Raw genomic sequence first — 26,170 nt, forward strand, 5'->3', positions numbered from 1 at the left:
CATGACCCCACACTGCTCCCTTCCCAGACAGGAGTCCCCATGCCCCCGTCCATCTGTCTCTGTTCCCAGCCAGGTGTCCCACGCTGCTCAGTGTTCCTGGACAGGTGTCCTCATGCCCAGAGAACCGACCCCAGACCACCGTGTGCACCCATCCTCAGACCCCCGGCCACCCGCCTGCCCCGTGCCTGTGCCCCTCTCCTGTGCATCCCGGCATGGTGACAAGGACACAGTGTGCTCAGGGGATTATTGCAGAGTTTATTGCAGGCCTCAGTTGGCCTCCAGGATGGAGTCGATCCAGCCGCGAAGCTTGGTGACGCGGGCGTACACGGTGGGCGACTTGGTGTCGCAGGTGCTGCTGCCCCAGGAGACGATGCCCACCAGGTTCCAGGCGCCGTCCTTCTGGCACACCAGCGGGCCCCCGGAGTCGCCCTGCACGGGGCAGCGGGTGAGCGCCAGCCCGGGGCCCGGGGCTGCCGGGGACAGCGGGGTCGGGAGCACCTACCATGCAGGAAGAGGCTCCGTCGGCGCCGGCACAGACCATCACGTCGCGGATGCGGAAGCCCCAGAACTCCTTGCACTGGGCGTTGGTGAGCAAGGGCAGAGCCACCTGCTGCAGCACCGCCGGCGTGTGCGAGGCTGCGGGACAGGGGAGAGTCAGCGCCGGCACCGGGAATGGGGAAGGGGCTGGGACGAGGAGGGCGGACCGTGACGATGGTGGACACGGGGACAGGAGTGGGTCAGCCTTGGGGATGGCTGATGGGGATGAGGAATGGGACTGAGACAAAGATGGGGATATGGGAATGGCATGGCGATTCAGATTCAGATTTGCATGGGCATCTGGATGGGAGATTGCCATAAGCATTATGATTCAGATGAGGACAGGGACTGACCCCATGGATGAGGAAGGGGACAGCGGACAAGGATGGGGATGGGTATTGGGATGAGGCAGGGCACCACAATGGGGATGGGGACAAGGAAGTGCAGTTACCGCTGGAGTCAGTGAGCCCCCAGCCAGTGGTGACGCAGGTCATTCCCCCTGGGAACTCGTCAGTGGCCTTGGGCAGGCAGACGGGGGACACGCGATCTGACAGCTGTGCTGGAGTGGCCAGTTTGATCAGGGTGATGTCGTCCTGGATGGTCAGCATGTTGAACTTGGGGTTCTTGAAGACCTGAAGCACACAGCACTGCTCTCAGCACCTGCACCCCCTGCCAGGGTGCCGGGCACTGGGCACTCCACAGGGATCAGTAGGGACCGTGGGGAACAGTGGGGACACTGGGGGCTGCTCCTGCAGGTCCCATGATGGCAGGGTGTCTGAGCTGCAGGGCCCAGGCCCTGGGACACTGGGGAGCAGGGACACCCCAGGTCACATCCCCTGCTGGCATGAAATGGACCCTGAGGCCTGAAGGATCAGTGGGAGCAGGGGATTGCAATGCAGGGATGTGGGACACCATGCACACCCCAGGGAACCCTCACCCTCTGCATCAGGGGAACCGGGGACTCCTCAGGAGCACAAACCCCGGCACAAGGGGGACCCGGACATAAGCCCCCGGGCCGCCTGTTCTGGCCGTGGGATCCCGCAGGCACACGGGCCCCGCCCCGGAGGTACCTTCTCGATTTTCAGCTCCTGCTGATCAGGGCCGGGTGCGTCCTGGTCGTAGGCGCCCACCACCACGGTGTCGGTTTTCCTGGGCACAGGCAGGCACTGAGCACGGGACGCCGGCACGGGGAGAGCGGGCTCCCAGGGCACCCCGTGCCCGTGCCCGGCCCCGGCCCGGCCGGCAGCAGAGCCGGTGCCTACCTGACGCCGCAGTGGGCAGCGGTGACCACCCAGTTCTCGCTGATCAGGGACCCGCCGCAGAAGTGGAAGCCGTTGTTGCGCTGGCGGGGAGAGCCGCCCTCAGCACCCGGCACCGCCGCCGGCACCGCCGCCGGCGAGCTCCGTGCCCGGGCCCCGCACGGCGCCCACCCCCGGCCCCGGCCCGCCTCGGGCTCTCACCTGCAGGGACACCTGCCACGGCCAGGAGCCTGCCACCGCCGCCTCCCCGTTGACAATGCGGTTGTAGCCGCGGATGACCGGTGTGATGGCGGGCACGCCGCAGTCTGCGGGGCACAGGCGGCCGTGGGACGGCGGCTCCAGCCAGCCCGGCCCCGTGCCCCCTCCCCACCCCTCCCGCCCGCCCCAGCCCCGAGCCCACCCCGCCAAGCCCCACGACCCCACGCACTCTCAGGGAGGGCGGCACGGGCAAAGCCCGCCAGCGCCAGGCAGCTCAACACCCACAGCAGAGCCATTGCCACTCGTGAGGACAGAGCTGCCCGGCGCCCGCTGGCTCTTATATGCACCCTTGGGCACCTCCCTGCTGCCCCTGGCCTTGCCACCGCGACCTTGGGAGATAGCGTGGCAGCTGGTATGGTGCCACCGGCATATTGCCAGCACTCGAACCTTCTCACCCCACTTCTTGGTGTCCCAGACACCTGGACCTCTGGATGAACCCCTGTCTGGGTGGCAGCCTGGAAGGGCTCTGCAGACCCAGCCCTAGGTGAACTCCGTGGTCCTTCCAAACTCCACTACTCCATGGCAAAGTGTGTGGGCAGCCCAAAAAACCCCACAGTTATCTTTGGCTACAACTGCAGCAGACTGAGCAGCACGTCAAGGAAGGGGACTATGCTCCTCTGCTCTGCTATGCTGAGACCATGCATGCAGTGCTGTGCCCAACTCTGGGACCCCAGTTATGAAGGACATGGGCAAGCTGGAATGATTCCAAGGACACTTAGGTGCCTGCATTTAGTCCAGGCCGGTGCGGTCCCACAGCTATAGCCAAGGTGTCTATAGCTCACTGGCTCCAGGTGTCATGCTCCCAGGCTATTTCCTGGAGAAGTTCCAGCTGCCACGCTATCTCCCAAGGTCGCGGTGGCAAGGCCAGGGGCAGCAGGGAGGTGCCCAAGGGTGCATATAAGAGCCAGCGGGCGCCGGGCAGGTCTGTCCTCACGAGTGGCAATGGCTCTGCTGTGGGTGTTGAGCTGCCTGGCGCTGGCGGGCTTTGCCCGTGCCGCCCTCCCTGAGAGTGCGTGGGGTCGTGGGGCTTGGCGGGGTGGGCTCGGGGCTGGGGCGGGCGGGAGGGGTGGGGAGGGGGCACGGGGCCGGGCTGGCTGGAGCCGCCGTCCCACGGCCGCCTGTGCCCCGCAGACTGCGGCGTGCCCGCCATCACACCGGTCATCCGCGGCTACAACCGCATTGTCAACGGGGAGGCGGCGGTGGCAGGCTCCTGGCCGTGGCAGGTGTCCCTGCAGGTGAGAGCCCGAGGCGGGCCGGGGCCGGGGGTGGGCGCCGTGCGGGGCCCGGGCACGGAGCTCGCCGGCGGCGGTGCCGGCGGCGGTGCCGGGTGCTGAGGGCGGCTCTCCCCGCCAGCGCAACAACGGCTTCCACTTCTGCGGCGGGTCCCTGATCAGCGAGAACTGGGTGGTCACCGCTGCCCACTGCGGCGTCAGGTAGGCACCGGCTCTGCTGCCGGCCGGGCCGGGGCCGGGCACGGGCACGGGGTGCCCTGGGAGCCCGCTCTCCCCGTGCCCGCGTCCCGTGCTCAGTGCCTGCCTGTGCCCAGGAAAACCGACACCGTGGTGGTGGGCGCCTACGACCAGGACGCACCCGGCCCTGATCAGCAGGAGCTGAAAATCGAGAAGGTACCTCCGGGGCGGGGCCCGTGTGCCTGCGGGATCCCACGGCCAGAACAGGCGGCCCGGGGGCTTATGTCCGGGTCCCCCTTGTGCCGGGGTTTGTGCTCCTGAGGAGTCCCCGGTTCCCCTGATGCGGAGGGTGAGGGTTCCCTGGGGTGTGCATGGTGTCCCACATCCCTGCACTGCAATCCCCTGCTCCCACTGATCCTTCAGGCCTCAGGGTCCATTTCATGCCAGCAGGGGATGTGACCTGGGGTGTCCCTGCTCCCCAGTGTCCCAGGGCCTGGGCCCTGCAGCTCAGACACCCTGCCATCATGGGACCTGCAGGAGCAGCCCCCGGTGTCCCCACTGTTCCCCACGGTCCCTACTGATCCCTGTGGAGTGCCCAGTGCCCGGCACCCCGGCAGGAAGTGCAGGTGCTGAGAGCAGTGCTGTGTGCTTCAGGTCTTCAAGAACCCCAAGTTCAACATGCTGACCATTCATGACGACATCACCCTGATCAAACTGGCCACTCCAGCACAGCTGTCAGATCGCGTGTCCCCCGTCTGCCTGCCCAAGGCCACTGACGAGTTCCCAGGGGGAATGACCTGCGTCACCACTGGCTGGGGGCTCACTGACTCCAGCGGTAACTGCACTTCCTTGTCCCCATCCCCATTGTGGTGCCCTGCCTCATCCCAATACCCATCCCCATCCTTGTCCGCTGTCCTCTTCCTCATCCATGGGGTCAGTCCCTGTCCTCATCTGAATCATAATGCTTATGGCAATCTCCCATCCAGATGCCCATGCAAATCTGAATCTGAATCGCCATGCCATTCCCCTATCCCCATCTTTGTCTCAGTCCCATTCCTCATCCCCATCAGCCATCCCCAAGGCTGACCCACTCCTGTCCCCGTGTCCACCATCGTCACGGTCCGCCCTCCTCGTCCCAGCCCCTTCCCCATTCCCGGTGCCGGCGCTGACTCTCCCCTGTCCCGCAGCCTCGCACACGCCGGCGGTGCTGCAGCAGGTGGCTCTGCCCTTGCTCACCAACGCCCAGTGCAAGGAGTTCTGGGGCTTCCGCATCCGCGACGTGATGGTCTGTGCCGGCGCCGACGGAGCCTCTTCCTGCATGGTAGGTGCCCCCGGCCCCGCTGTCCCCGGCAGCCCCGGGCCCCGGGCCGGCGCTCACCCGCTGCCCCGTGCAGGGCGACTCCGGGGGCCCGCTGGTGTGCCAGAAGGACGGCGCCTGGAACCTGGTGGGCATCGTCTCCTGGGGCAGCAGCACCTGCGACACCAAGTCGCCCACCGTGTATGCCCGCGTCACCAAGCTTCGTGGCTGGATCGACTCCATCCTGGAGGCCAACTGAGGCTTGCAATAAACTCTGCAATAATCCCCTGAGCACACTGTGTCCTTGTCACCATGCCGGGATGCACAGGAGAGGGGCACAGGCACGGGGCAGGCGGGTGGCAGGGAGTCTGAGGACGGGTGCACGCCGTGGTCTGGGGTCAGTCCTCTGGGCATGAGGACACCTGTCCAGGAACACTGAGCAGCGTGGGACACCTGGCTGGGAACAGAGACAGATGGACGGGGGCATGGGGACCCCTGAGTGGGAATGGGGACAGATGGACAGGGGGACATGGGGACTCCTGTCTGGGAAGGGAGCAGTGTGGGGTCATGTGGTCCCCTATGGGGTCATGGACCCGTGAGCAGCTGTGGGGATACCTGAGCAGACGTGGGTCACCTGTGATGGTAGGGGCCATGGTGAATGCAGTGACTCGGCGCAGGCAGGGGACAGCACGGGGACAATGAGCCCAGGCACTGGTGGGAGCCAGGTCCCCCTGGCAGGGACACACTGGCGTGTGGCCGGAGCCACCTTAAGGTGTCAGCGCGGGGGAGGGACAGACAGGCTGCGGGGGAGGGCAGTGTCCCGGTCCTGTTGCCATGTTCCCGTTCTTGTCCCGTTGCAACATGGCCCTGCGGAGGGTGCTGGCGCTGGCGGCAGCCCCGGGGCGCCGCAGCCGCTGCTCCAAGGTGGGGCCGGGGCTCCAAAGGCCACTCGGGTCCTGACGTGCCGCCATCAGACCCTCCCCAGCGCATCCCTGACGGGCCCTCGTTGTTCTCCCCGCAGCCCTCGCTGCCCCCTGACTTCGTGGAGGCCCTGAGGGCCGTGGTCGGGGCCCCCAATGTCTCCACGGCCACGGCGGTGCGGGAGCAGCACGGCCACGATGAGTCCATGCACCCGTGAGTGCCCCAGGAGCGGGGAGCCGTGGCGAGGGGAAGGGCCGTGGGAAGGGAAGAGATCCGGGCAAGGCAGGAGCCATTGGAACGGGAAGGGTCGTAGGGGAGGGGCTGGCTCCGGGAATGGGAACTCTGTGGGTAGACAAGGGGCTGTGGGGAAGGCAAGGGGTACGTGACAAGTGCCAGGCTGGGGAAGGGCCACGGGGAGGCTCAAGTGGTTCCGTCAGTTGCTCAGTGGTGCTGCCTGTGCCCCAGCTGTGCCCCTCCGGACGTCGTGGTGTGGCCCCAGGCTGTGGGGCAGGTGCAGGAGCTGGCAGCCCTCTGTCACGGCCGCCGTGTGCCCATGGTGCCCTTTGGCACCGGTACGGGCCTGGAAGGAGGCGTCAATGCCGTGCAGGTATGGGCTGCCCCGGCCCCTCTGCCCCCCAGGGGCTCTGGGTGTCCGGCCGTGCCCAGAGCCCCGGGTGCCCCTGTGCCAGGGCGGTGTCTGCTTTGACCTGAGCCGCATGGATGCCATCGCAGAGCTGAGCCTCGAGGACTTCTCGGTGACGGTGGAGCCCGGTGTCACCCGCAAGGCCCTCAATAAGCACCTGCATGGCACCGGGCTCTGGTTCCCTGTCGGTACTGTGGGCATGAGGGGGTCATGGGGGTGGCAGCAATGGAGGGGATGGTGATGAGGACACACTTGAGGAGCCTCTAGGACTGAGGGTGCCACCCTTCCTGTGGTTCTGGAAGGGATGGATTGCCAGGACCAGGAATGCTTGGGGTCATGAGTGACCATCCTCTCTGCCACACCAAACCCACAGGGCCCATGGTGACCATGGCCCCTGGCAAGGTGCTGTGAGGGACACTCATCACATACTGGTTCTGGGGCTATTTGGGCCCCAGTGCTCTGCTTTTCCACTCCTCATTTTCTCCCAACCCTCTTAGGCAAAGCCCTTGTGTTCCATTAACCCTCTGTGCACCTGCAGTCTCCCAAGGCTAGGAGATCTTTTCAGAGGACAGGATCTCTCCAGCACTTCCACAGGGCCTGTCCCTCACCCCAGCAGGCACACGCAGATACCCAGGAGATAAGGGGTGTTTCTAGGCAAATCTTTATACTGCTGAGGGACTTGGGGCAAATTTTTGGAGGGGGCTGCCACGTGGTAGCTCCGGGAACCAGCGGAAGCTTCCCCTGTGTTCAAAAGGCACCAATTTCGGTTCGCGTTTCGGTTACAGCTGGTACTGTAGCACAACCCGAGACATGAGAACGCACAAGTTAGCCCCTTCCTGCCCCAGCAGCTCCCCACCACCCCTAACACCCCTGGGGACCCCTATCCCCAGCCTCCAGCACACAAGGGGACAGTACAACCCATCTGTCACACTGTCCCACCACCACAGGGGATGGCTTCCACACCATCAGAACCTCCTGGCCCCTGTGGAGTTTCTCCAGAGTGCACCGTAGAGTCCTCCCGAGAGCAGAGCAGCCACAGCATCACAAAGGGCATCTCAAATTGCATCTCAAGTCACCAGGCACATCCTTAACTCATCAGGAACACGGCCCCATGCCCTTCAGCCCAGAACTGGCTGCCGGTTTTGTATGGAGAGAAGACAGTGGGGAAGGAGTGGACACAGATCTGTCTCCCAGCTTTGCTTCATTACGGGCACAGCTCAAACCATTCCTGGCCCCTGGCCACAGGGAGGAGGAAGGGATATGATGGCTGCAGCCCCTCACCTCTATTCCCACAGAGCCCCAGCCCCCCCGGTGTGCGTGGGAGTCTCTATGTACATGTCTGTTTACACCGGGCAGAGAGGACGTGCATGGAGGGAAATGCATGTCTGGGGAAGGGTGGGGGCCAGAGAGAGGGGACAGTGGCGCTGAGGCCATCACATGGCTGCCAGCTGGCCCAGCACCATCCTGAACTGCTGCGTGCTGTTGGCGAGGTCCTTGACACGCTCCACCATGTCCTTGGAGGCGGAAGGAGATGGGTAGTGGAGGGCAGCTGCCTTGGTGGTCATCACGATCTCCTTGAGCATCTCACAGAGGAGGTTGCTGTAGTGCATCACCTTGTGCTGGATGTCCTGGGCCTTGGCCTGGCGGGACAGCGTGTCCCCAATAAAGACGAGCTTGTGAGCACTGAGGATGACAAACTTGCTGTGGGCCACAAAGATCTTGGGAGGTTGGTTGGTGCTGACAGCAGTGAAGAAGGCATCGACAGCGTTGGTGAGCGTGGTGAGGTTGGCCTCGCACTGCTCCAGGTAGAAGAGCAGGAGCTGGCGGTCAGCAGGACACAGCGTCCCACCGCCGCGCGCGGGGCTGTAGTGCTGGGGGGGGCTCCAGTTGGACAGGTCGTTGTCAATGGGGCGCGTCACCTCCTGCTCCAGCCGCTCAAACTGCTTCAGCTGTGGAGAGACACAAACTGCTTCAGCTGTGGAGAGACACCCTGCCCCTGGGGCAGGGTGACCACTGAGCCAGCACCTGCTCCCCTCCATGGAGCCACCAGCACAGGTGGCCACGGCCACCAGCCCCAGGGAACAGAGTGAGAGACAGCACCAGCCCCAGGACAGCCATGCTAGGCTCCTCTCCAGGATCAAAGTGCCTACTCTCCTCTTTACTAGCATAGCACTGGTATGGAAGGCAAGGTACAATGCACCACAAGAACATCCAGGGGATGAGGGCTGTGGTCAGACCAGCAGCAGAGGTTACAACTGAAGCAAGACATGGGGCCCTGTGCATGGCAGCACCCACCTGCCTGCCCCAGTGTCCTTACCTGCTGGTGCTCCAGCTGGTCTTTGCTCTGCCGGATGATGTTGCCTTTCTCCAGCAGCTCCTTCTGGGTCTTCTCAAACTCCTCCTTGCCCTGCAGGGGCATGACATGGAAGGGGTCAGCAACACCAGCCTTGCCAGAGAGCCCCCCCTGCTCTGGGACATCCCTGGTCCACAAAGCCCTCAAATTGGAGGGTAAGAGCAAAACACAGGCAGAAGCAGAGCTGCCTAATCCCCCCTGTGCCAGAGAGCCACCATCATACACACTCCCTGTGGGAAGCAGCCCCCATACCCGTGCCCACCTGGAGATGGACATAGTCATAATCCTCCATCCAGCCGCTCTCGCTGTTCTCATAGGGTCCGTCAGGTGACTCCTGGGCCAGCAACTTGGGAGGGGAGGGCAGGGGCCGTGACTGGATGCTGCTGGCCTTGTCGGAGGGGTGAGGGGGCCCATGGCCACCACTCTCCGCCACCGGCTTTGTCCGTTTGAAGAGAAGGGAGGCATTGCCATGTAGGAAGGAAGCCAACTGCTTAGTGTCATCAGGAACACCACGTGAGTGCATGATGAAGTGCTCCAAGTCATCCGTGCCCGACTTGCTGCTGGCCAGAGCACTGGGGGCCCAGTGGCAAGCGTCCAGCGCCTGGCCGTGCCGTGCCAGCGCCTGGTAGACCTCCTCCATCTTCTGCAGCTGCTTGCTGAGCTTAGTGTAGAGAGAGCGGTCAGAAGCCTGGGCAGCATTGCCCACTGCCCCCCGGGCAAACTCCAGCAGGTCCCGGAGGGCCGTCCGGACGCCCTCGGCTGCCCCGCGGATGTTGGCAGCATTGGCCTCCATGTGCTCGGGGCTGCGCCAGTTGGTGCTGATAAAGGACATGAGGTAGGAGACAGCGCTGCTGACGCCACTCTGGAGCTTGGCCAGTGTCTCCATGGCGGCATCCAAGTCCAAGGAGAACTCCTTGCCGGCTCCCTTAGCCGGCTCCTTCACAGGCACCACGTCCAGCGAGGATGTGGAGATGTTGCTGCGGGTGCTGCCTGTGCTGGAGGCCGAGAGGCGCTTGGCATCAGCACCCTTGGCCTCGCGGTCTACTTGTGGTGGGACATCATAGATGTACTCGCCCTCCGTGTCCACAGAGCCCTTGCCTGGGGCGTGCAGGTCCCGGGGCACATCGTACACCTCCTGGGAGGGGAAAGTGGGTCCCCCCAACTTCTTGAGGCTGGGGGGCACGTCGTAGATCTCGTGGGAGTGTGGCAGCTCAGGAGCACCTTTCCCAGCTGCCGGGGGCACATCGTAGACATCCTCTGGCAAGTAGGGCTCCTGCTGGGCCAGGATCAGGGGGTGGCGGGAGGGGTCGAAGGCTTTCTGCTTGGCAAAGGCAGGTGGCACATCATAGGTCTCCTCCCGTGCTGGGCCATCCGGCACGTCCTTGCTCACTGAGGGGGGGACATCGTACACCTGCAGGGGCAGAACAGTGGCACTGTCAGCACTGCTGGGAGAGGCGGCCTGGGGCACGTGTGGAGGCACAGGCTCCACACAAGTGGAGGGCACATGAGTGCCAGCACTGAGCATCCAAGACGGAACTGGGATGAAGCCATGCACCCCAGGGGTCCCCCTGCCCTTTGGCACGGTAATCAAAAAATCCTGGAGCAGCCCAGGTTGGAAGGGACTTTGAAAGATCATCTGGTCCAACCTCATCCCCTGAATGTGAACATCCAGCAACCCATTCCTTGGCATTCTGAAAGCCTCCAGAGCCAGGGACATCACCATATCTATGGGGAGACTGATTTAGTAAATTATTTTTCTCCCTGTAAAAATCTGCTTGTCATTCTTACACAAAGAAGCTGGGAGCTTCCCAGCAGCACTTACAGTTTGGTGCAAGTTCTTCTCCACGCTGGGGGGCACGTCGTAGATCTCTTGCCCCGGGTCCTGCCCGTTGGGACCCTTCACTGCCATGGGAGGAGTGTCATAGACCTGGAGGGGGGAACACAGGATGATGTCAGGGATGGTGTGGCCACCCACTTCCCCTCAGGGACCAGCTGGGAATGGTGGAGGTGCTGAGAAGTGGCACTGAGGTCCATAAAATACAGTTTTGGGTGCAATTTAGCCTGGTATGGATCTCAGGCTGTGACAGATCATCTCCCATTTTTAAGGGCAGAGCCAGAGATCCCCCCCGACACCCCAAGCAGCCTCACCTCCTGGCTGAACTGGCTCGGGACCCCTCCTCGGACAGGTGGCACGTCATAGATCTCCTGGGAACCCGTGGAGATGAGGTGGCGCGGGAAATCGTACTCAACCTGCTCACCCTTGGGGGAGTCATAGACATACACCTGGCCCACACGGGTGGGCACCAGCACCTGGAAAGAGGGAAAAGACATGATGTGGGCACTACCGAGCATCTCCCACCATGCATCATCTCCCCAAAACCCAGCACGCGGCCAGAGAGAGGATGGCTGCTGGATTCCGTACTGGACTGCCTGGAATCAGGCTCTGCCGGTGCCACGGGAGGGCGCTGCCCGGCCGGGCGTGCGGCGATGCCGGGGACGGGATGATATCACCGGTTATTTATAGCGGCGATAGAGTCTCAGCGAGAGACAAAGCCCGGCCGGCACAGCCGTGGCATGCAGAAAGCAACGGCCGATCCAGGCATGGGCCGGGGTCTGCCAGCACCTGGAGATCCCCCCCTACCCACAGCTCCGTGCCTGAACGGGTCATTTCATGGTGACACCAGAGCGGAAAATAACCAAACCAGGGGGTAATGGCACCCTGCCCAAGCAGTGCCAAGCAGGGCTGAGGCGCTGGGCTGGTTCTTCCTTTTCGGATGTTCCTTGTGCCCTGGCTGTGATCTGGCAGCTCCCTCCCCTCACTGGCTGCTTCCCAGGGGTATGAGTTGGAGTAGCCTTCCCGGAAACCACGATACTGAAAGCGCCTCACTCCTCTTCCCTGGGATGACGTGCCAGGGTTAGGGGCAGAGCCAGAAGGAGGCTGGTGTCCAGGATGGAGCCGTTAGGCTCCATGCTGGGGACAGCCTGGTGGCTCACCCTTGCCTCACCAGTGTACCTAGCAAGAACTGGCAGGCTGCCTGGCACAGTCGGGAAATGCTGGCACTGCCTGTCTGTTCCTGTGCACGCTCCCAGGAGGAACAAAATCTCACAGCATTGTGCTGGGTAGCACAGCTACTTCCACAGCTCCAGAACCTGGCATCCCAAAATAACTCTTGGCTTACCAACACTCTGTGTTCATACCAAACACAAGGACCAGAGTGCTGAATGCTGTGCTAGCCCCAAGAGGGGCAGCTCACACCAACCGGGGCACCTCAGCCACTGCAGGGACTCTCCCAGTGCACCCACCCCTGCCAGCAGTGCGCAAGGATGCTCACACAACCCCAGCAATGGGCACATGGGCTGCCTGCTCCAAGCATAGCAAGCTGAGAAACCCAAGCTGTGCCACCCACGAACAACAGAGCACCCCACAAACACAACACACTCCCAGTCCAGTCTCCCCATCCTACCTTTCCCTGGGGCTTGTGCCCTTCCCAGCTCCTCATGTCCAGTGACGGTGGCACCTGGTAGATTTCTTGAGCCTGACCAGCTGAAGGAGGAACCTGGTAGACATCCTGGGGGGGACTGGCAGAGCCCCCTGGGTACGCTTCTGCTGCCTGGCCCAGGGAGGGGGGAACCTGGTAGATTTCCTGGCCGGGGTTGGGGAAGGTGTGAGGAGCTGCCTGCTTCGGGTAGGTGGAAGGCTGCTTAGCTGGGGCAGGAGGAAACTGTCCGGTGGGTGCAGAGCCCGGGTACAGACCCTGCTGTCCCTTGCTGGGGACTGGCATCAGATAGACATTGTCCCCTTGGGGGGCGTAAGCAGGGTGCATGGGGGTGTACTGCGAGGCGGGCGACAGCGGGGTGTAGCCCCCTTGGTGGTGGAAGGGCAGAGCCGGCTGGGGTACAGATGGCTGCGGCGCTGCCTGCCCCTGTGCCGGGGCAGGCGCTTGCTGCTGCGGCTGCTTCTTGTCGTACATCCCCACGAGAATCTTGAGGCGGTTCCCGGGAACGATGCCCTGCCGGCCATGGAGCGAACAGAGCCACCAGCCATCCAGCCCCTGCGTGTTGCGCTCCAGCACCGTCATGATGTCGCCCTTGCGGAAGGAGAGCTCGTCCGGGGACTCGGCCACGTTGTCGTACAGCGCCTTGGCCAGCACGTTCTGGAAGAGAGCCCCGCGCCGGGGCGGTGAGCCGGGCCCCGCCGGCCGGTGGGGCGTCATCCCGGCGGGGGACAGCGGGGCGGCAGCTCAGCAGCACCGGGACGGAGCCCCGCGGGCCGGGGGCTTCGCCGCGCAGCTCCCGCCAGCTGGATCTCCCCGCTCCAGCCTCCGCGGGATTCCTCGCTGGAGCAAAACCCACCCTTCCCAGAGGTGGTGCTGGGAAGGGGCCGGGCCCTTCCGCCTCCCCGGTTTCGGGGGGCCTCCTCTGCCTCTCCCGCCCCTTCCCTCCGCCGACTGGGAGGAAGTGCCGGGGCGGTGAGTCAGCCGCGGCCGTGGCCGTCGCACGGCACCCGGCGTCGGGCCCGGGCCCTTCCACCCCGCGGGGTCCCCGAGCCGGGCCCCGGCGGCACCTGCCAGCGCTGCCCGGGGCCGCGGCGGCGGGACAGGTCGCGGCCCGCCCGGGACGGCAGGGCCGGAGTGCCGGCTGTCCCGCGGCCCTGCCGCCGCCGGTGCCGCCCCGCCCGGTGGGGCGGGGGCCGGGGGAAGCCCCTGGCCCCGCCGGGCCCCCCGCGAGCCCGCAGCTCCCTGGCCCGCCAGGAGGGAGGGGGCCGGCAAGGCCTGGCCGTCTCGGAGCGGGGGAGCCCGGCCAAGGTCACGCCAGCGGGATCGGCCGCACAGGAGAGGCCGTGGCCGGGCCGAGCGCTGCGGGGCTGAGGCCTTCCGCCTCCTCCTCCAGCAGGGCCCCCCAGCAGCCGTTCCCCCGCGCCCTGTCTGTCCCCGCGCACGCCCCCGTGTCCTCCCCCCTGCCCCCGCTCACCAGGTAGTTCATCTTCCCGCGGGGCCGCTCCGGCCGCAGCGGGCCGGGCCGGGGCCGGGTGCGGGGCCGAGGGCCGGGCCGGGCCGGGGGCGGCGGGGCCGGGGCGCGCGGGCGGCGGCGGCGCCGTAGGGATCGTTATAGCGCCGCGCGCGCCCGGCCCGGCCGCTCCGCCCGCCCCCATTGGCTGCGCCCGCCCGGGGGCGGGGCCCGGGGCCAGGGGCGGGGAAAGGGGCGTGGCTTCTGGAGAGGGGCGGGGCGGGCGAGGAGGGTGGGGAGGAGAGGAACGGTGACACCGGGCAGGGGGGGCTGTGACACCGGGCATGGGCTGTGACACCGGGCAGGGCTGTGACACCGGGCATGGGGGCTGTGACACCGGGCAGGGGCTGTGACACCGGGCATGGGGGCTGTGACACCGGGCATGGGCTGTGACACCGGGCAGGGGCTGTGACACCGGCTATGGGCTGTGACACCGGGCAGGGCTGTGACACCGGGCAGAGGGGCTGTGACACCGGGCATGGGGGCTGTGACACCGGGCAGGGGGGGCTGTGACACCGGGCAGGGCTGTGACACCGGGCATGGGCTGTGACACCGGGCATGGGCTGTGACACCGGGCAGGGGCTGTGACACCGGGCAGAGGGGCTGTGACACCGGGCATGGGGGCTGTGACACCGGCTATGGGGGCTGTGACACCGGGCAGGGCTGTGACACCGGGCAGGGCTGTGACACCGGGCATGGGCTGTGACACCGGGCATGGGGGCTGTGACACCGGGCAGAGGGGCTGTGACACCGGGCAGGGCTGTGACACCGGGCAGAGGGGCTGTGACACCGGGCATGGGGGCTGTGACACCGGGCAGGGGGGGCTGTGACACCGGGCAGAGGGGGGCTGTGACACCGGGCAGGGGGGCTGTGACACCGGGCAGGGCTGTGACACCGGGCAGGGCTGTGACACTGGGCAGGGGGGGCTGTGACACCGGGCAGGGCTGTGACACCAGCTATGGGGGCTGTGACACCGGGCAGAGGGGCTGTGACACCGGGCAGGGGTGTGACACCGGGCAGAGGGGCTGTGACACCGGCTATGGGGGCTGTGACACCGGCTATGGGCTGTGACACCGGCTATGGGGCTGTGACACCGGGCAGAGGGGCTGTGACACCGGGCAGGGCTGTGACACCGGGCATGGCTGTGACACTGGGCAGGGGGGGCTGTGACACCGGGCAGGGCTGTGACACTGACACTGGCCAGGGGCTGTGACCAAGTGCCACAAAGGGTAAGGGGAGCGGAACAGGCGTGCAATAGATGTGCCCTGAGGGGTGTGCAACAGGTGTTGTAGTGAGCCTGAGCCTGGCGTGTAACAAAGGCTGTGTGCAATGTGCAAATGAAAGGAAAAGGCTCCGCACTGGGCGTGGGATGATACAAGGTCATTAAAGGTTAATGGGTGTGTAACAGGTGTGCAACGAGGGGGACAGTGAGGTGACCGGGCCGTTCTGGGTGTGTAGAGGGCATGGTGTGTAACAGAGGGGCACACAAGGGGCGGGTGATGGGTTGCTGTAGGTGCCATGGCTCACATGGCACACCCTGGCACAATGGCACACCTGGCACATGGGGCACATCACAGCTGCCTGTGTGGCCTGTTCCAACAGCCTGGCTGCAGGGCCCACGGACGCCCCAGCAGCTGTAAGCCTGGATTTGGCATCACTGTATGTAGCACAGCCGCTGGCATCACCTGCGGAGAGCCGGGAGCAGCCGGGGAGGGCGGCGGCAGCTGGGAGCTGTGGGGGGCACAGGAGCTGTGGGGGCACAGGAGCTGTGGGGGGCACAGGAGCTGTGGGGGCACATGTGGGAGCTGTGGGGGCACAGGAGCTGTGGGGGGCACAGGAGCTGTGGGGACACAGGAGCTGTGGGGGGCACAGGAGCTGTGGGGGGCACAGGAGCTGTGGGGGCACAGGAGCTGTGGGGGGCACAGGAGCTGTGGGGGCACAGGAGCTGTGGGGGGCACAGGAGCTGTGGGGGGCACAGGAGCTGTGGGGACACAGGAGCTGTGGGGGGCACAGGAGCTGTGGGGGCACAGGAGCTGTGGGGGCACAGGAGCTGTGGTGGGCACATGTGGGAGCTGTGGGGGGCACAGGAGCTGTGGGGGGCACAGGAGCTGTGGGGGGCACAGGAGCTGTGGGGGGCACAGGAGCTGTGGGGGGCACAGGAGCTGTGGGGACACAGGAGCTGTGGGGGCACAGGAGCTGTGGGGGGCACAGGAGCTGTGGGGGGCACAGGAGCTGTGGGGGCACACAGGACCTTGCACTGACTGCACGGACACCCCTGCTGCTCCCCGGGCGTGCGAGAGCCAGAGAACACAGGGAACAAAGGGAAGGGACACAGGGGTGCCTGCCCCCAGTGAGCTCATGGGCAGCGAGTGCTGCGTGTGGAGACAGGCCAGGAATGTGCCCCTGAGTGTGCGGTGCCATCCCCACACGGCATTTCCTCTCACCCTCCGGGGTTGCTTTCAGGCCACGGCAGGGTGGGGCGGCAGAGCTGAGGCCGGACTGCCAACACACGCCCTTCCCAAAAAAGCAGCGTGTGAGCCACCACCAGTGTCCCCAGCTTGGAGGCGAGTGTCCCCGTGTGTCACTGCGGAAAGGGAAACTGAGGCACGGCTGTGGCTGGAGACATCCGGAGGCAGGGCTGCGGTCGCGCCCGCAAACCGCGGCGGGCCCAGCCTGAGGGCTGCGGTTTGCTCTTGGTGACAGCGGTGACAGCGCAGGCACTGAGCACCCCGGGCATCCTTGGGATGGGCTCCAGGCCCCCCAGCCTCTCCTCTCTGCCGCTCCGCAGCTGATCCCGTGAGGCCAGGGTGTGTTTGCTTTGACACCCTGAGTCTGGTGTGGGCCCAGCAGTGAGGGTGTCCAGGGACCCCTGAGGTGTCCCCAGGGTGAAGCTGGCACCGTATGGCTTCAGGCAGGTGCTGAGGGGCCATAAGCCTCCTGCTTTTGGATTCAAAGCAGTGGGAATATCACTTTTCCCTCTCGCTGTGTTGTTGCTGCTCAGATCAAAGTGTACACTGTCAAACTCAATCCCATTTTTGGTCCATCAGAGCCAAAAATCACAGCTTGCATCTGCTGAGCACCCCAACAGCTCCTGCACATCCCTGCTTCCACAGCCCAGCACCCATGGGACGACAGGCACCAGCAGGCCTTCCTTAGGCTGCTCCTGCCTCTGAGAAAATGAAATGCCAAGAAGAAGATGAAAAATGGAGCATTCCAGGGACCCTGCAGCACGGGGGATGCTCAGAGCTGGACTGGCAGCCACAGCATCCCTGTGCTGGTGGGGGTCCCAGCAGTCCCACACCCTGATTCCCTGGAGCTCCACTGGACACAGGGCTGGGATGGATGCTCCTTGGGATGCAGGTTGCCCCAGCAACAGTTGCTATGGAAAACACTTCAGTGGCAAATTTTCCAGCCATATTCATGTGTCCATCATTGTCTTCGGGAGTCCCTGGTGTGTGGTGAGCCAGGCACGGCTAGCTCTGCACGGGCAGGGCACTGGCTGTGCTGGGCCCAGCTATTCCTGGCTTTTTGCGGCTTTTCCTGCTGGATGTGGTGTGAGAAGGTGTAGGAGGACTCCAAAGTGAAATTTGGAGGAGCACTGCAGATGTACAATGGGCAGGGGCTGTGCTGAGCCATGCAGCAATCATCCCAACATTGGATGAGATCCATTTTGGTGAATCAAACACAGGGCACAGCTCTGGGACAGTGGGACATCCCAGGAAATGGGCTGGCACTGGGATGTTTGCTGGGACCAGCAGTTTCAGCTGGGGCTTCCTGCTCACAGCCCTGCCAGGTCTGTGCTTTGGCAAGCCACTCCCCACCTCCTGGAGCAGCAATAGGATTACACAGCACTGAGTCTCCTAGCAATGAATGAAGAAATAAATCCTATAAGGCAGGACAGGATTTATTAGACTTCAATATTCTGGAAATAATGAGGACATTTCTCTTGGCTTGTAATATCACGGGACCCAACAGGATCACAACCAGGATTTATCCCTGTGCTTCTCTGTGGCACTGGGCTGGTTCTTAGCTGTGCAGAGAAGATGCTGGGGGAGGCTGCCTGCCTTTCCAAAGAACAGGATTGCAGGGCACCCCCTCATCTCCAGCAAAGCCAAGGCAGGCTGCAGGCCCCGGGCTGCCCCAACAGTAGCAGCTCTGTTTGTCTCCCCATTCATCCCTGGTGAGGGCTGGCGCTGATCCTCGCCCCCAGCTGGGGCTCGCTGCTGGGAGCAGGAAGGGCTGACAGCAGGAAGGGCTGGCTGTGCCGTCCCATCAGCTGAGTTTCAATGCCAGTGCCAGCACCCACCCCCAGCACAAGGATGCCCCGGGGTGGAGACCCTCAAATGGGGTGGGAGACCCCCAGGGCACTCCATTACTCCCCATTAGTTTTGAACACACTGCAGAATCCCACTATGCTGCTGGGTGGGACATTGCTCTGAAGGAGAGGTGGGAAGAGGCTGAAAACAACAAATTGGAAAAAAGGATGAGATGCTGCCAGCATCACCTTCCAGGTGCCAGCTCTGCCCCTCAGGGAACTGCTGCCCTGGCTGCAGGGAGATGCTCCTAAGGTCAGCTCCACGCTCTGGCCCCTCCTTCTCCCAGCTGCCACGCTTTGCCCGATGGCAGCTCTGTCCATGAATCCCACTGTGGTCCTTGGGATGGCCTGGGGCTATGGGATGCACCCCCAGCCAGCCAGCACTCAACCTCCTCCCATGTCGAGAGCCAACATTAATTCCTGCATCCCTTCCACTGAAGGAGCTTTAAATGCACAGTGTTACCTCCCTGACATGATTCCCGTGGCCCCATAACAGCCCCCCCAAACCCCAGCAGATCAGTGAGGCTGAGCCTGTGGGTGTGGGTTGGGCACAGCTGGTTTTACCATGGCCCCAGCACACGGATGCCGCGGCAGAAGCCCCGACCATCAGGACACACAGACACAATTGGAGCCTTGTTTGGGGCTCAGCTGCACAAGGGGCCCCTTCAGGCAGCCAGGGAAGGGGGAGCTCCTCAGAGTGAGGTGATGCTGTGGCCATGAGGGACTCCTTACAGGGCCAAAATTACCCCAAGCAAATGCACAGGGTGGGTCCTAACCCATGGAGAACACGTGAGCTTCCCAGAGAAGACAGCTCAAGGTGGGAATGTCTCAAAAGATGGACCCACATCTGAGAACATTGCTCCTCACAGAAAGTGCAGAGCTGCTGGGGACATCAAGGGCTGCTGGGGACATCAAGGGCTGGCGGGTCCTGGGGCCACCCCCCTTCGTGGGAAGGCAATGGAAATAGCAAGCCGAGAGGGGTTTTGGTTGTTTTTTTTTTTCCTTCCAAAGCAGCCAAGCTGTGTTTTCTGGAGACCTGTAAATCACTCCTCGTCTTCAGGAAAGAGGCGAGGAATACATGATCCAACGCAGCAAACACGCGGGACGCTTGGGAGCGTGGGGGAAGCCAGGAATCAGCCCGGGCTGGAGGCTGCCTCCAGCCATCCCGCCAAGCCTGCCCCAGCTTGCTGGGCCAGGAGCTGGCACTGCAGCCCAGCATCCTCATGCTGAGCTGGGCACACCAAGCTGCCACGAGCTGGGGAGCCCAGCAGAGAGGGGAGGGGAGTCGAGGCTCTTGGCCACTGCCATTACATTGCCCTTTTCCAGCAGGTCAGGTTGCTTCCAAGATTTCAAGCTTTACCACATTTGCTCAGCTGAAAAGAAGAAAAAACTCTGGAGGGTTTCTGAAGAGCGTAGCTGGGACTGGCAGGCAGGATCCCATAAATTGCAGGTCATCAATTTTCCCAGTTCACCAGCATACCAGGGGAGGTTGTGCTGGCCACATCCCTCTAACACACCATTAGCATGCATGTGAATCCAAAGCCACCCCCAAGCCATCCAGAGCCAGATGCAGCCTGGAGCTCTTTAACGCTTTTTAAAAACAAGGCTGGGTTTGGTGCCTCTGGCCATTGGGATCTCCAAGGGTACTTGTTGCATCTCCATTCTGCTCTTGCTCATGACACAATGCACAGAATTATTTTCCATTTCTTACCTACCTGGTGCTGCCCAGCTGCTGGAGAAGAAAGTGCCCTAGAATGCAGCAGGGATAGTCATGCTACAGCAAAGGTTTTGGTTGGCAGCCCCAGAAGCCAGATGCCACAGGGTCCCAGCCCGTGCAGGGGTGACATGACCCTTTCCTGCCTCTATCCAGCATCAGTCATGGGGGACACAGGGCAGAGGTGTTCCCAAATATTTCCTCTTCTCCTCTCAGCAACAGCAGAGCATAGGCAAATCATTTCCCTGGCTGCCTGCTCAGCACTCACAGCAGGCCCAGCCCTCCCAGCCATGCTTGTGGCTACCTCAGCATCTCACCATCTTTGGGGATCTGCAGCCAAACAAGCCTGGGCTGCCTTGGGGTCGCTGTTGGGAGGGACCCTGTAAGGAAGGCAGGACAGCACACAAGGAGAGAAGGTGCTGGAGATGGTCCAGCACTACCATCCGAGCAGGAGAGCAGCCCAACTACTGCAGCAGCACCTGCCTTGCTCCACAGCCCACACTGAGGTCCTGCCAGGGCCATTTACTGCCACTCAGGAGCTCTGAGCTATCCCCACAACAGTGCCCTGCATAGGGACTCTGGTTGTTTTTGCAACCTAAGCCAGAGCAGAAACTGGCTTGGAAGTGTTTGGAGATGGAAACATGTCATCACTCTGTTGTTTTGTTTCTGTCCAATTTGAGACTTGTTTAAGCAGGTCCATTACAGCTGATTCTGTAGAGAACAGGGTGCCAAAGGCTGCAGCTCTCCTGAGCACGTGGTGTTTTGTTCTGGTCACGGAGCAGGGGCTGACTCAGCAGTGGGCACACGAGCCCAAGGCTCAGACCGTGCTCAGAGCTGCAGACAAGGGGCCATGGCAGCGACAGCATCACTCACCCTGTGGCCAGGAAGGATGGGGCCTGTGCTGCTTTCCCCCAGCACAGCACCAGCACGGGCTGCCCCACCAGGCAGGCCCAGAGCATCCCGTGGGGAAATGCTGGTAAATACCTCTACTCCAAGGATGTGCACAGCCAGACATTGGGAGCTGCCCGACTCCAGCAGAGCCAGGCCTGCAGGGATGGCTGGGATGATGGTGCATTGCTGATCTCCAGCTCCAGCTGCTTGTTCCACACCCAGGCGCCTTGGCCTGCCCTCCCAGGCAGCTGCACTTGCTGGATGTCCCTGCGTGGCCATGCTTTGGATGAGTTTCCTTACTCCTGCAGCACTGCTACAGGACTACAATAACCTTGTCACCCCCAGTTCTGGGTTTCATTGCACCACCAGCCCCAGTAATGAGGAGGGAAAGTGATTCAAGCACCTGCTGTGACCCCCAGGCTGCTACCAGGGCACACACTGGGCACCTCTGAGACAGGTTTTTGACTCCCATCAGACACTCCTTACTGTATGTGATCCTTAATTTCTCTGCCCTCTGCTTCCCGCACAAACCACACTGCCAGCATGCAGAAGCGTTGGGATGGAATACTTTATTCACGTGAACACTCAGATCCTGGCCCTTCTGCCTGCTGCAGCTGCTCCCATCTTCCTGACAGCATGAACAAGGAAGGATTTCTTCACCCAGCCTGCTTAACCCCCCCCCAGCATCATCAGACCCCACAAACAAGTACAGACAGTTTGGCTTTGTCTGGACAGGAGCAGAGGGCGGAGGGGCAGGGAGTGCTGCGGGGCTGGCAGAGCAGGCAGGAGGGCTCCAGCCCACAGCTTGAATATGCACAGCAGCCATGAAACCTTCCTGCAGCTCCACTCTCACCACCAGACATGCCAGTACTCTCCCAGCCTTGGCAGCTCCTCCTGCTGCCAGAAGCACCTGGGATTGGTAAAGGATGGGTGCCACCACCTCTTCTCCTTGGAAAGTTGTTGCCAGAATTACACCAGTGTCTTCCATCAGCTGCTGGGCCATTTAACCCTCAAAGCGCCTCCTGTCCACTGACAAATACCCTCCCCAAACTATTACAGTAAAAGGAAAACCCTGCACGTTGAGACATACAGGCTGAGTCTTGGGTAGAGAACAGTTTCTGTGCTTGGTGGTGTCGGTGGCTGGGGCACAGAAGGGAGCAAAATCCCCCACGGCCACCCCCAGCACGTCAGGGCTTCATCCTGCTCAGTCTGATGTCGCGTTCGATTTCGAACTGCCTGTGATCCACGCGCTCCAGGAACGCCTTCCTCTCGATGTACCTGCAGGGAGGCAGAGGCAGAGGCTGTGAGCAGTGCCTGTGGCCCCCAGCCTGGGGCAAACCCCACCTGAAGGGATGAGCAGGGAGGGAAAGCACAGTCTGTCTCCCTCCCTCTCTTTCCACGACCTGATTGCTTCACTGAACATCTCCTACAGACACCAAAACTGCTCTGTGGCCTGCTGGCTGTCAGCTGGGGGACTCCCAAGAGTGGTCACATAGGCTGGAGAACTGAACTGGCTGATTCTGGTTCCAGCTCTTCTCCTACAGCTGAGAAATGTTCTCCACAGACACCCTGAAGGGGGTCAGAGCAGACCTTTGCACCAGCTAGCAAAGCATCTCAAACCCAACACAACCTTCAATACAAGCTGACAGGGATGATATGATACAAGCCAGGAACAGGCACAGGGAGCATTAGGGATGCAAAAAGCATCACCCAGCAAGGCTGCAGCAGCTCAGGGATGCGGGCCAGGGGTTTCCCAGCCACAGACCAGCTTCTAACCACCGAGTATTTAGTGCTGCCCCTCAGCATGGCACCTGAGTGCTTCGAGGAAGAAGGCACGCCTACGCCTGGAAAAGCACCTTGCTCCTCATTAATGGCATGCGGCTGAATTTTAATTTAGTTTGCTGTAAACCCTTGCCATAGACAGCCCAGGGCGGTGCTACTAATTAACCTACAGAAGGAGTGAAATTGCAATTCAAAACAGGAGCTGTAATTGAATCATCACAATTGTTTTGCATTTGTTCCAGGGTGGCAAACACTGGACTGCCATGACAAGGTCATTAAACTTGTGTGGGGAACCACTGAATTTGGCTCTTCTGTTGGTCACTGCTTTTCCTGCTCACCAGAGCAGCCCACTGCTTGAAAGCCAAGACCAAAGCCTAAAGGAAGATGAGCATCTCAGGCTCTGCAGGTTTTCCAGGCTGCTGGGTGGTGTGCATGAAGGTACCAAGGCCCTCATGGGCAGGTTAAAGACCTCTCCTACCACTGGTCTTTCTGAGACAGATGAACATTTGGTGAAGAGGTCCCTGCAAGGTCAGGCTGAATGGGGCTCTAAGCAATCTGATCTAGATAAAGAATTCCTGCTCACTTCTGGGGGTTGGATTAGTTGGCCCTTAAAGGTCCCTTCCAACCTGAACTATTCCGTGATTCTGCAATTCTTTATGCCACAACTATTGAACCAGTACTGAATGTGTTCCCAGCAGGGAGCCTCTGCCCTTGCTGCAAGGGACAGCCCTGACACTCCTGCCCACCCAGTCATCACTGGAAATGAATTAATCCAGATTAATTTCAGTGATGATTCCCCCAAGCGGGTGAACAGCCCTCTGCCACCCCACTGCCATGGCAGCTCCAGCCCATCTCGTGCTGACACAACTGGGTCAGCTCATCTCTGCTGGCTGCGAGGGGCAGGGCCCAGCACGGCAGGCCAAGAGCTGCCTGGGAGGAGGCATTCCTGCAGCCCCTGCCCCTCGCTGTGGGAGGAGGGCTGTGCACTGAGGCCCCCTCCCCACAGTGGTTCAGGAAAGGCAGGGGAGTGTCGCTTCCCTTCATCCCTGTAGCAGGGAGGTGACCAGCTCCTGGGGCTGGGCTCAGAGAGGCCACAGGAAGGAAGCTGAGGGGTCACGCTGCATGTGCTCAGTGTCAAACTGCTGGGTGTGTGGCTTTTCTCCCCCTCCACTGCTAAACACCAAGCACAACCCCAGCTGGGAAGACAAGGACAGCAGTTACTGATGTTCATCTGGGAACACCCCAATGGCCTGGGCAGCAACAGCCCAACCCACTGAATCCAAAGCTCTTTTGGCCCCTCTGTGACACCCATCTATCAACCCCGGCAAAGGGTCAGTCTCTTTCTTCTCCTCTTCCCCCCTGCCTGCTGTGCCTCTCGGGTGGGCAGGGCCTGCCTCCTGGGGATTGATATGGATCATGAACCTGGAATGCAGTCTCACAGCCACGGCCAGCACGAGGAGGAACTGTGACCCACGTCATCCCAAGGCGTTGTCCTTGGCTGGCCACAGGAAAGTGCTGTAGGTACCAGGGCAGACCCACAGGCACTACCTGGAGCTCGTGGGGCCTGGCTGGCTTGTGCTGCAGGCACACAGGGGCTGGAGGTGCACACAGAGGTGAGCAGGGAAGCTGCAGGGTCAGCACAAGCCCCTCCATGCTCTGAAGCCTGTGCTGGAGCTGCAGCTCCCTCTGCTCAGCCAGCTCCGTGCAGCCAACACCAAGGCACCAGCAAACACGGTGCAAAGTGCACGAGTGAGGCACAAACAGCCGTCCCTGCTTGTCTAAACAACCTTTGCTACCTGAATCAATAGCTTCCTGTAAATCATCAACCCGCCTGGAAACAGGGCAGCTGTGATCCACAGCAGAGCAAAGTAAACCCACGGGGAGCAAGGCTGTCTCTGCTAACAAGGGCAGCTGCAAGCTGCTCTGGGGAGGGTCTTTGGTGCTGCCTGTCCCCTGTCAGTCACCATCAGTCACCCGGTGACGGTGACGGGCCGGCTGCTCCCCCATGGGGCTGCCCTACAAAGGTGGCCCAATTAAGAGGCCACTACCCATTTCCATTTATAAAGCACATCAGAGAGATGAACAGCAAAGGGGATAGCTGCCTCTGCTCCTTACTCCAGCCCCTCCTGTCAAATCCAGGACAGGCCCTCAGGACGTGACACAGCCAGGCTGTAAAAGCCCAGATTCTGCTCCTAAGGAAATGCAAATCCCTGGATGGGGGTTGGGGGTGCAAGGGGTGGAAAATCAGAGGCAAGGGAGGACAGAACACATGTCCCCTCTGTCTCAGGAATTCTAGGCCCACGCTGTGGTTGGCTGATAACTGGCACTGGCAGCAGAAAGATGCCACAGCCCCACAGCTCCACTGATTGCTGTGCTCTGGTGTGGCTGCTGGAGAAGGACCAGGGAGGTACGAGGAGCTCTGCCCTGCAGCAACTTCCACAGGGTAAGCACAATACAGGAATTCAGCCTGTCTTCTCTCCTGAGCAAAAAGTAAAGCTTCCTGCCTTCCTTGAGACCATCTCTGTAAGTGCACAGGATGTGTGGCATCGAGCAAACATCTCCAGGAGTGGGCTGCAGCTTTCCTTGTCAGGCAGACATTACAATCACACAGCAGGACACATGGGGAGCAGAGGTTTCTAACAGCACCAGGCATTAAAGGCAGCGCCCCGCTCTCGCCTGCCTGGGTTGAAGGGTTAACAACAGCTCATTACAATTTTTATAGAGATGTGTAAATGATTGCCCACTGAAGGGTGAGCACGGTTGACATTATTAAAGGAGAAGAGGCAGCTGCAGAAGGGACAACAGGCTCCTGTGAAGTGACCTGAGGCCGGCAGCAGCTGTGTCTGTGTGACCTGGCCCCCAGGGGAGATGGCTGCTCTGGGAGGGTCCTGCACCCTTCACACCGAGGTGGTCTGTAAGCAGAAATGGCTGTGCCTCCATTGCTCCTCCCTTCTCCCTTTACCTTGAAGGTGGAAGTCATTCCTAATGAGCAGATACTCGGTTGATCCCCTCACACTGCATGCCTGATGAGTATAAACATATTAATAAGGAGTGTCTAAAGTTATCCTGGCATCATGTTCTTCATTTATTTAATGACAAAAATCGCTTGCCAAGAGCTCAGCAGATTTTCTAGCCTGGGATGTGACAGGCAGCAAAACCCAAAGCCGTCCAAGATTAAAGATGCTCTTAAAATTGCTGCTCTGCTTTGCTCATCTTTTCCATGTGCTGATCCCTTCTTTAGCTTCAAGGACCATCACGTGAGCATCACTGGAATGGTTTGCCAGGCATGAAGAGCAAGCTGTCCTGCTTGGATGGGGTGGGAAAGGAAACTGCACTGGCCAAGAACAGTTGACATACTGGGTTTGGGCACACAAGAGATGTCACAAAACACTGCTCTGCCACACCTGTATGTGGTGTAAATCATGCCCCTCCTTGGACTTCAGGGATCTCAGAGGATCAGCTGCTCCTCTCCAGCTCTCCTACTTAATTGCTCTACTTTTACAAGGGCGTGCATTTGTTTCATGACCAGAAAGAGATCAGGGGAGATTTGATGGAAAAGGTGTGTTTGTGGAAGGATGCAAGACCAAAAAAAAAATATCTATTTGATAGTTTGACAGTTACAAAATATCTGTTTAAAATAGAAAAACCAATCTATTGGAATGCAGAAGCTTTGAGTTCTTCCAGTAAAAGAACAGCTTATAATAAAATGTACATTTTACGAGCTGTCCACTAAGCTGGTTATGTTTTCCCAGAGCTTAGCAAAGCACTTGTAGTGGAAATAATG

At 61.4% G+C, this 26,170-nt stretch overlaps 5 protein-coding genes across 6 annotated transcripts in view; 2 read left to right on the forward strand and 3 right to left on the reverse strand.

The window, feature by feature from the left end:
- Positions 1–247: 247 nt before the first annotated feature.
- On the reverse strand, positions 248–2,290 carry LOC135279461 (chymotrypsinogen 2-like). Its single transcript, XM_064386877.1, has 7 exons — positions 2,224–2,290; positions 1,998–2,101; positions 1,800–1,879; positions 1,608–1,686; positions 989–1,169; positions 503–636; positions 248–429 (listed from the first exon to the last, which is right to left on the reverse strand). Exons 1-7 carry the CDS (start codon positions 2,288–2,290, stop codon positions 268–270), a joined length of 807 nt encoding a protein of 268 aa, XP_064242947.1. The 3' UTR covers positions 248–267.
- Positions 2,291–2,996: 706 nt separating this feature from the next.
- Positions 2,997–5,019, forward strand: LOC135279482 (chymotrypsinogen 2-like). Its single transcript, XM_064386912.1, has 7 exons — positions 2,997–3,063; positions 3,186–3,289; positions 3,408–3,487; positions 3,601–3,679; positions 4,118–4,298; positions 4,651–4,784; positions 4,858–5,019. Exons 1-7 carry the CDS (start codon positions 2,997–2,999, stop codon positions 5,017–5,019), a joined length of 807 nt encoding a protein of 268 aa, XP_064242982.1.
- A 549-nt stretch (positions 5,020–5,568) lies between these two features.
- LOC135279778 (probable D-lactate dehydrogenase, mitochondrial) lies at positions 5,569–7,196 on the forward strand. Its single transcript, XM_064387293.1, has 4 exons — positions 5,569–5,684; positions 5,782–5,894; positions 6,147–6,288; positions 6,371–7,196. The coding sequence occupies exons 1-4, from the start codon at positions 5,595–5,597 to the stop codon at positions 6,563–6,565; spliced, it is 540 nt and encodes a 179-aa protein (XP_064243363.1). The 5' UTR covers positions 5,569–5,594; the 3' UTR covers positions 6,566–7,196.
- BCAR1 (BCAR1 scaffold protein, Cas family member) lies at positions 6,963–13,807 on the reverse strand. 2 transcript variants are annotated; one of them, XM_064387291.1, is made up of 7 exons: positions 13,649–13,807; positions 12,142–12,831; positions 10,826–10,987; positions 10,500–10,604; positions 8,940–10,088; positions 8,642–8,731; positions 6,963–8,273 (listed from the first exon to the last, which is right to left on the reverse strand). In XM_064387291.1, exons 1-7 carry the CDS (start codon positions 13,658–13,660, stop codon positions 7,758–7,760), a joined length of 2,724 nt encoding a protein of 907 aa, XP_064243361.1. In that variant the 5' UTR covers positions 13,661–13,807; the 3' UTR covers positions 6,963–7,757. The 2 variants fall into 2 exon arrangements, with proteins under 2 accessions (XP_064243361.1, XP_064243359.1); XM_064387289.1 differs by lacking the exon at positions 13,649–13,807 and having other exon boundaries at positions 12,142–13,010.
- A 7,350-nt stretch (positions 13,808–21,157) lies between these two features.
- Positions 21,158–26,170, reverse strand: part of CFDP1 (craniofacial development protein 1) — a 61,410-nt gene continuing 56,397 nt past the window's right edge. Inside the window, exon 7 of the mRNA XM_064387292.1 lies at positions 21,158–21,882. Coding sequence (XP_064243362.1) covers positions 21,792–21,882 — 91 coding nt within the window. The 3' untranslated portion in view covers positions 21,158–21,791. The remainder of the gene's footprint in view (positions 21,883–26,170) is intronic.

Source organism: Passer domesticus, chromosome 12 (genome assembly GCF_036417665.1).
Source record: "Passer domesticus isolate bPasDom1 chromosome 12, bPasDom1.hap1, whole genome shotgun sequence".
In the NCBI taxonomy this organism is placed as follows: domain Eukaryota; kingdom Metazoa; phylum Chordata; class Aves; order Passeriformes; family Passeridae; genus Passer; species Passer domesticus.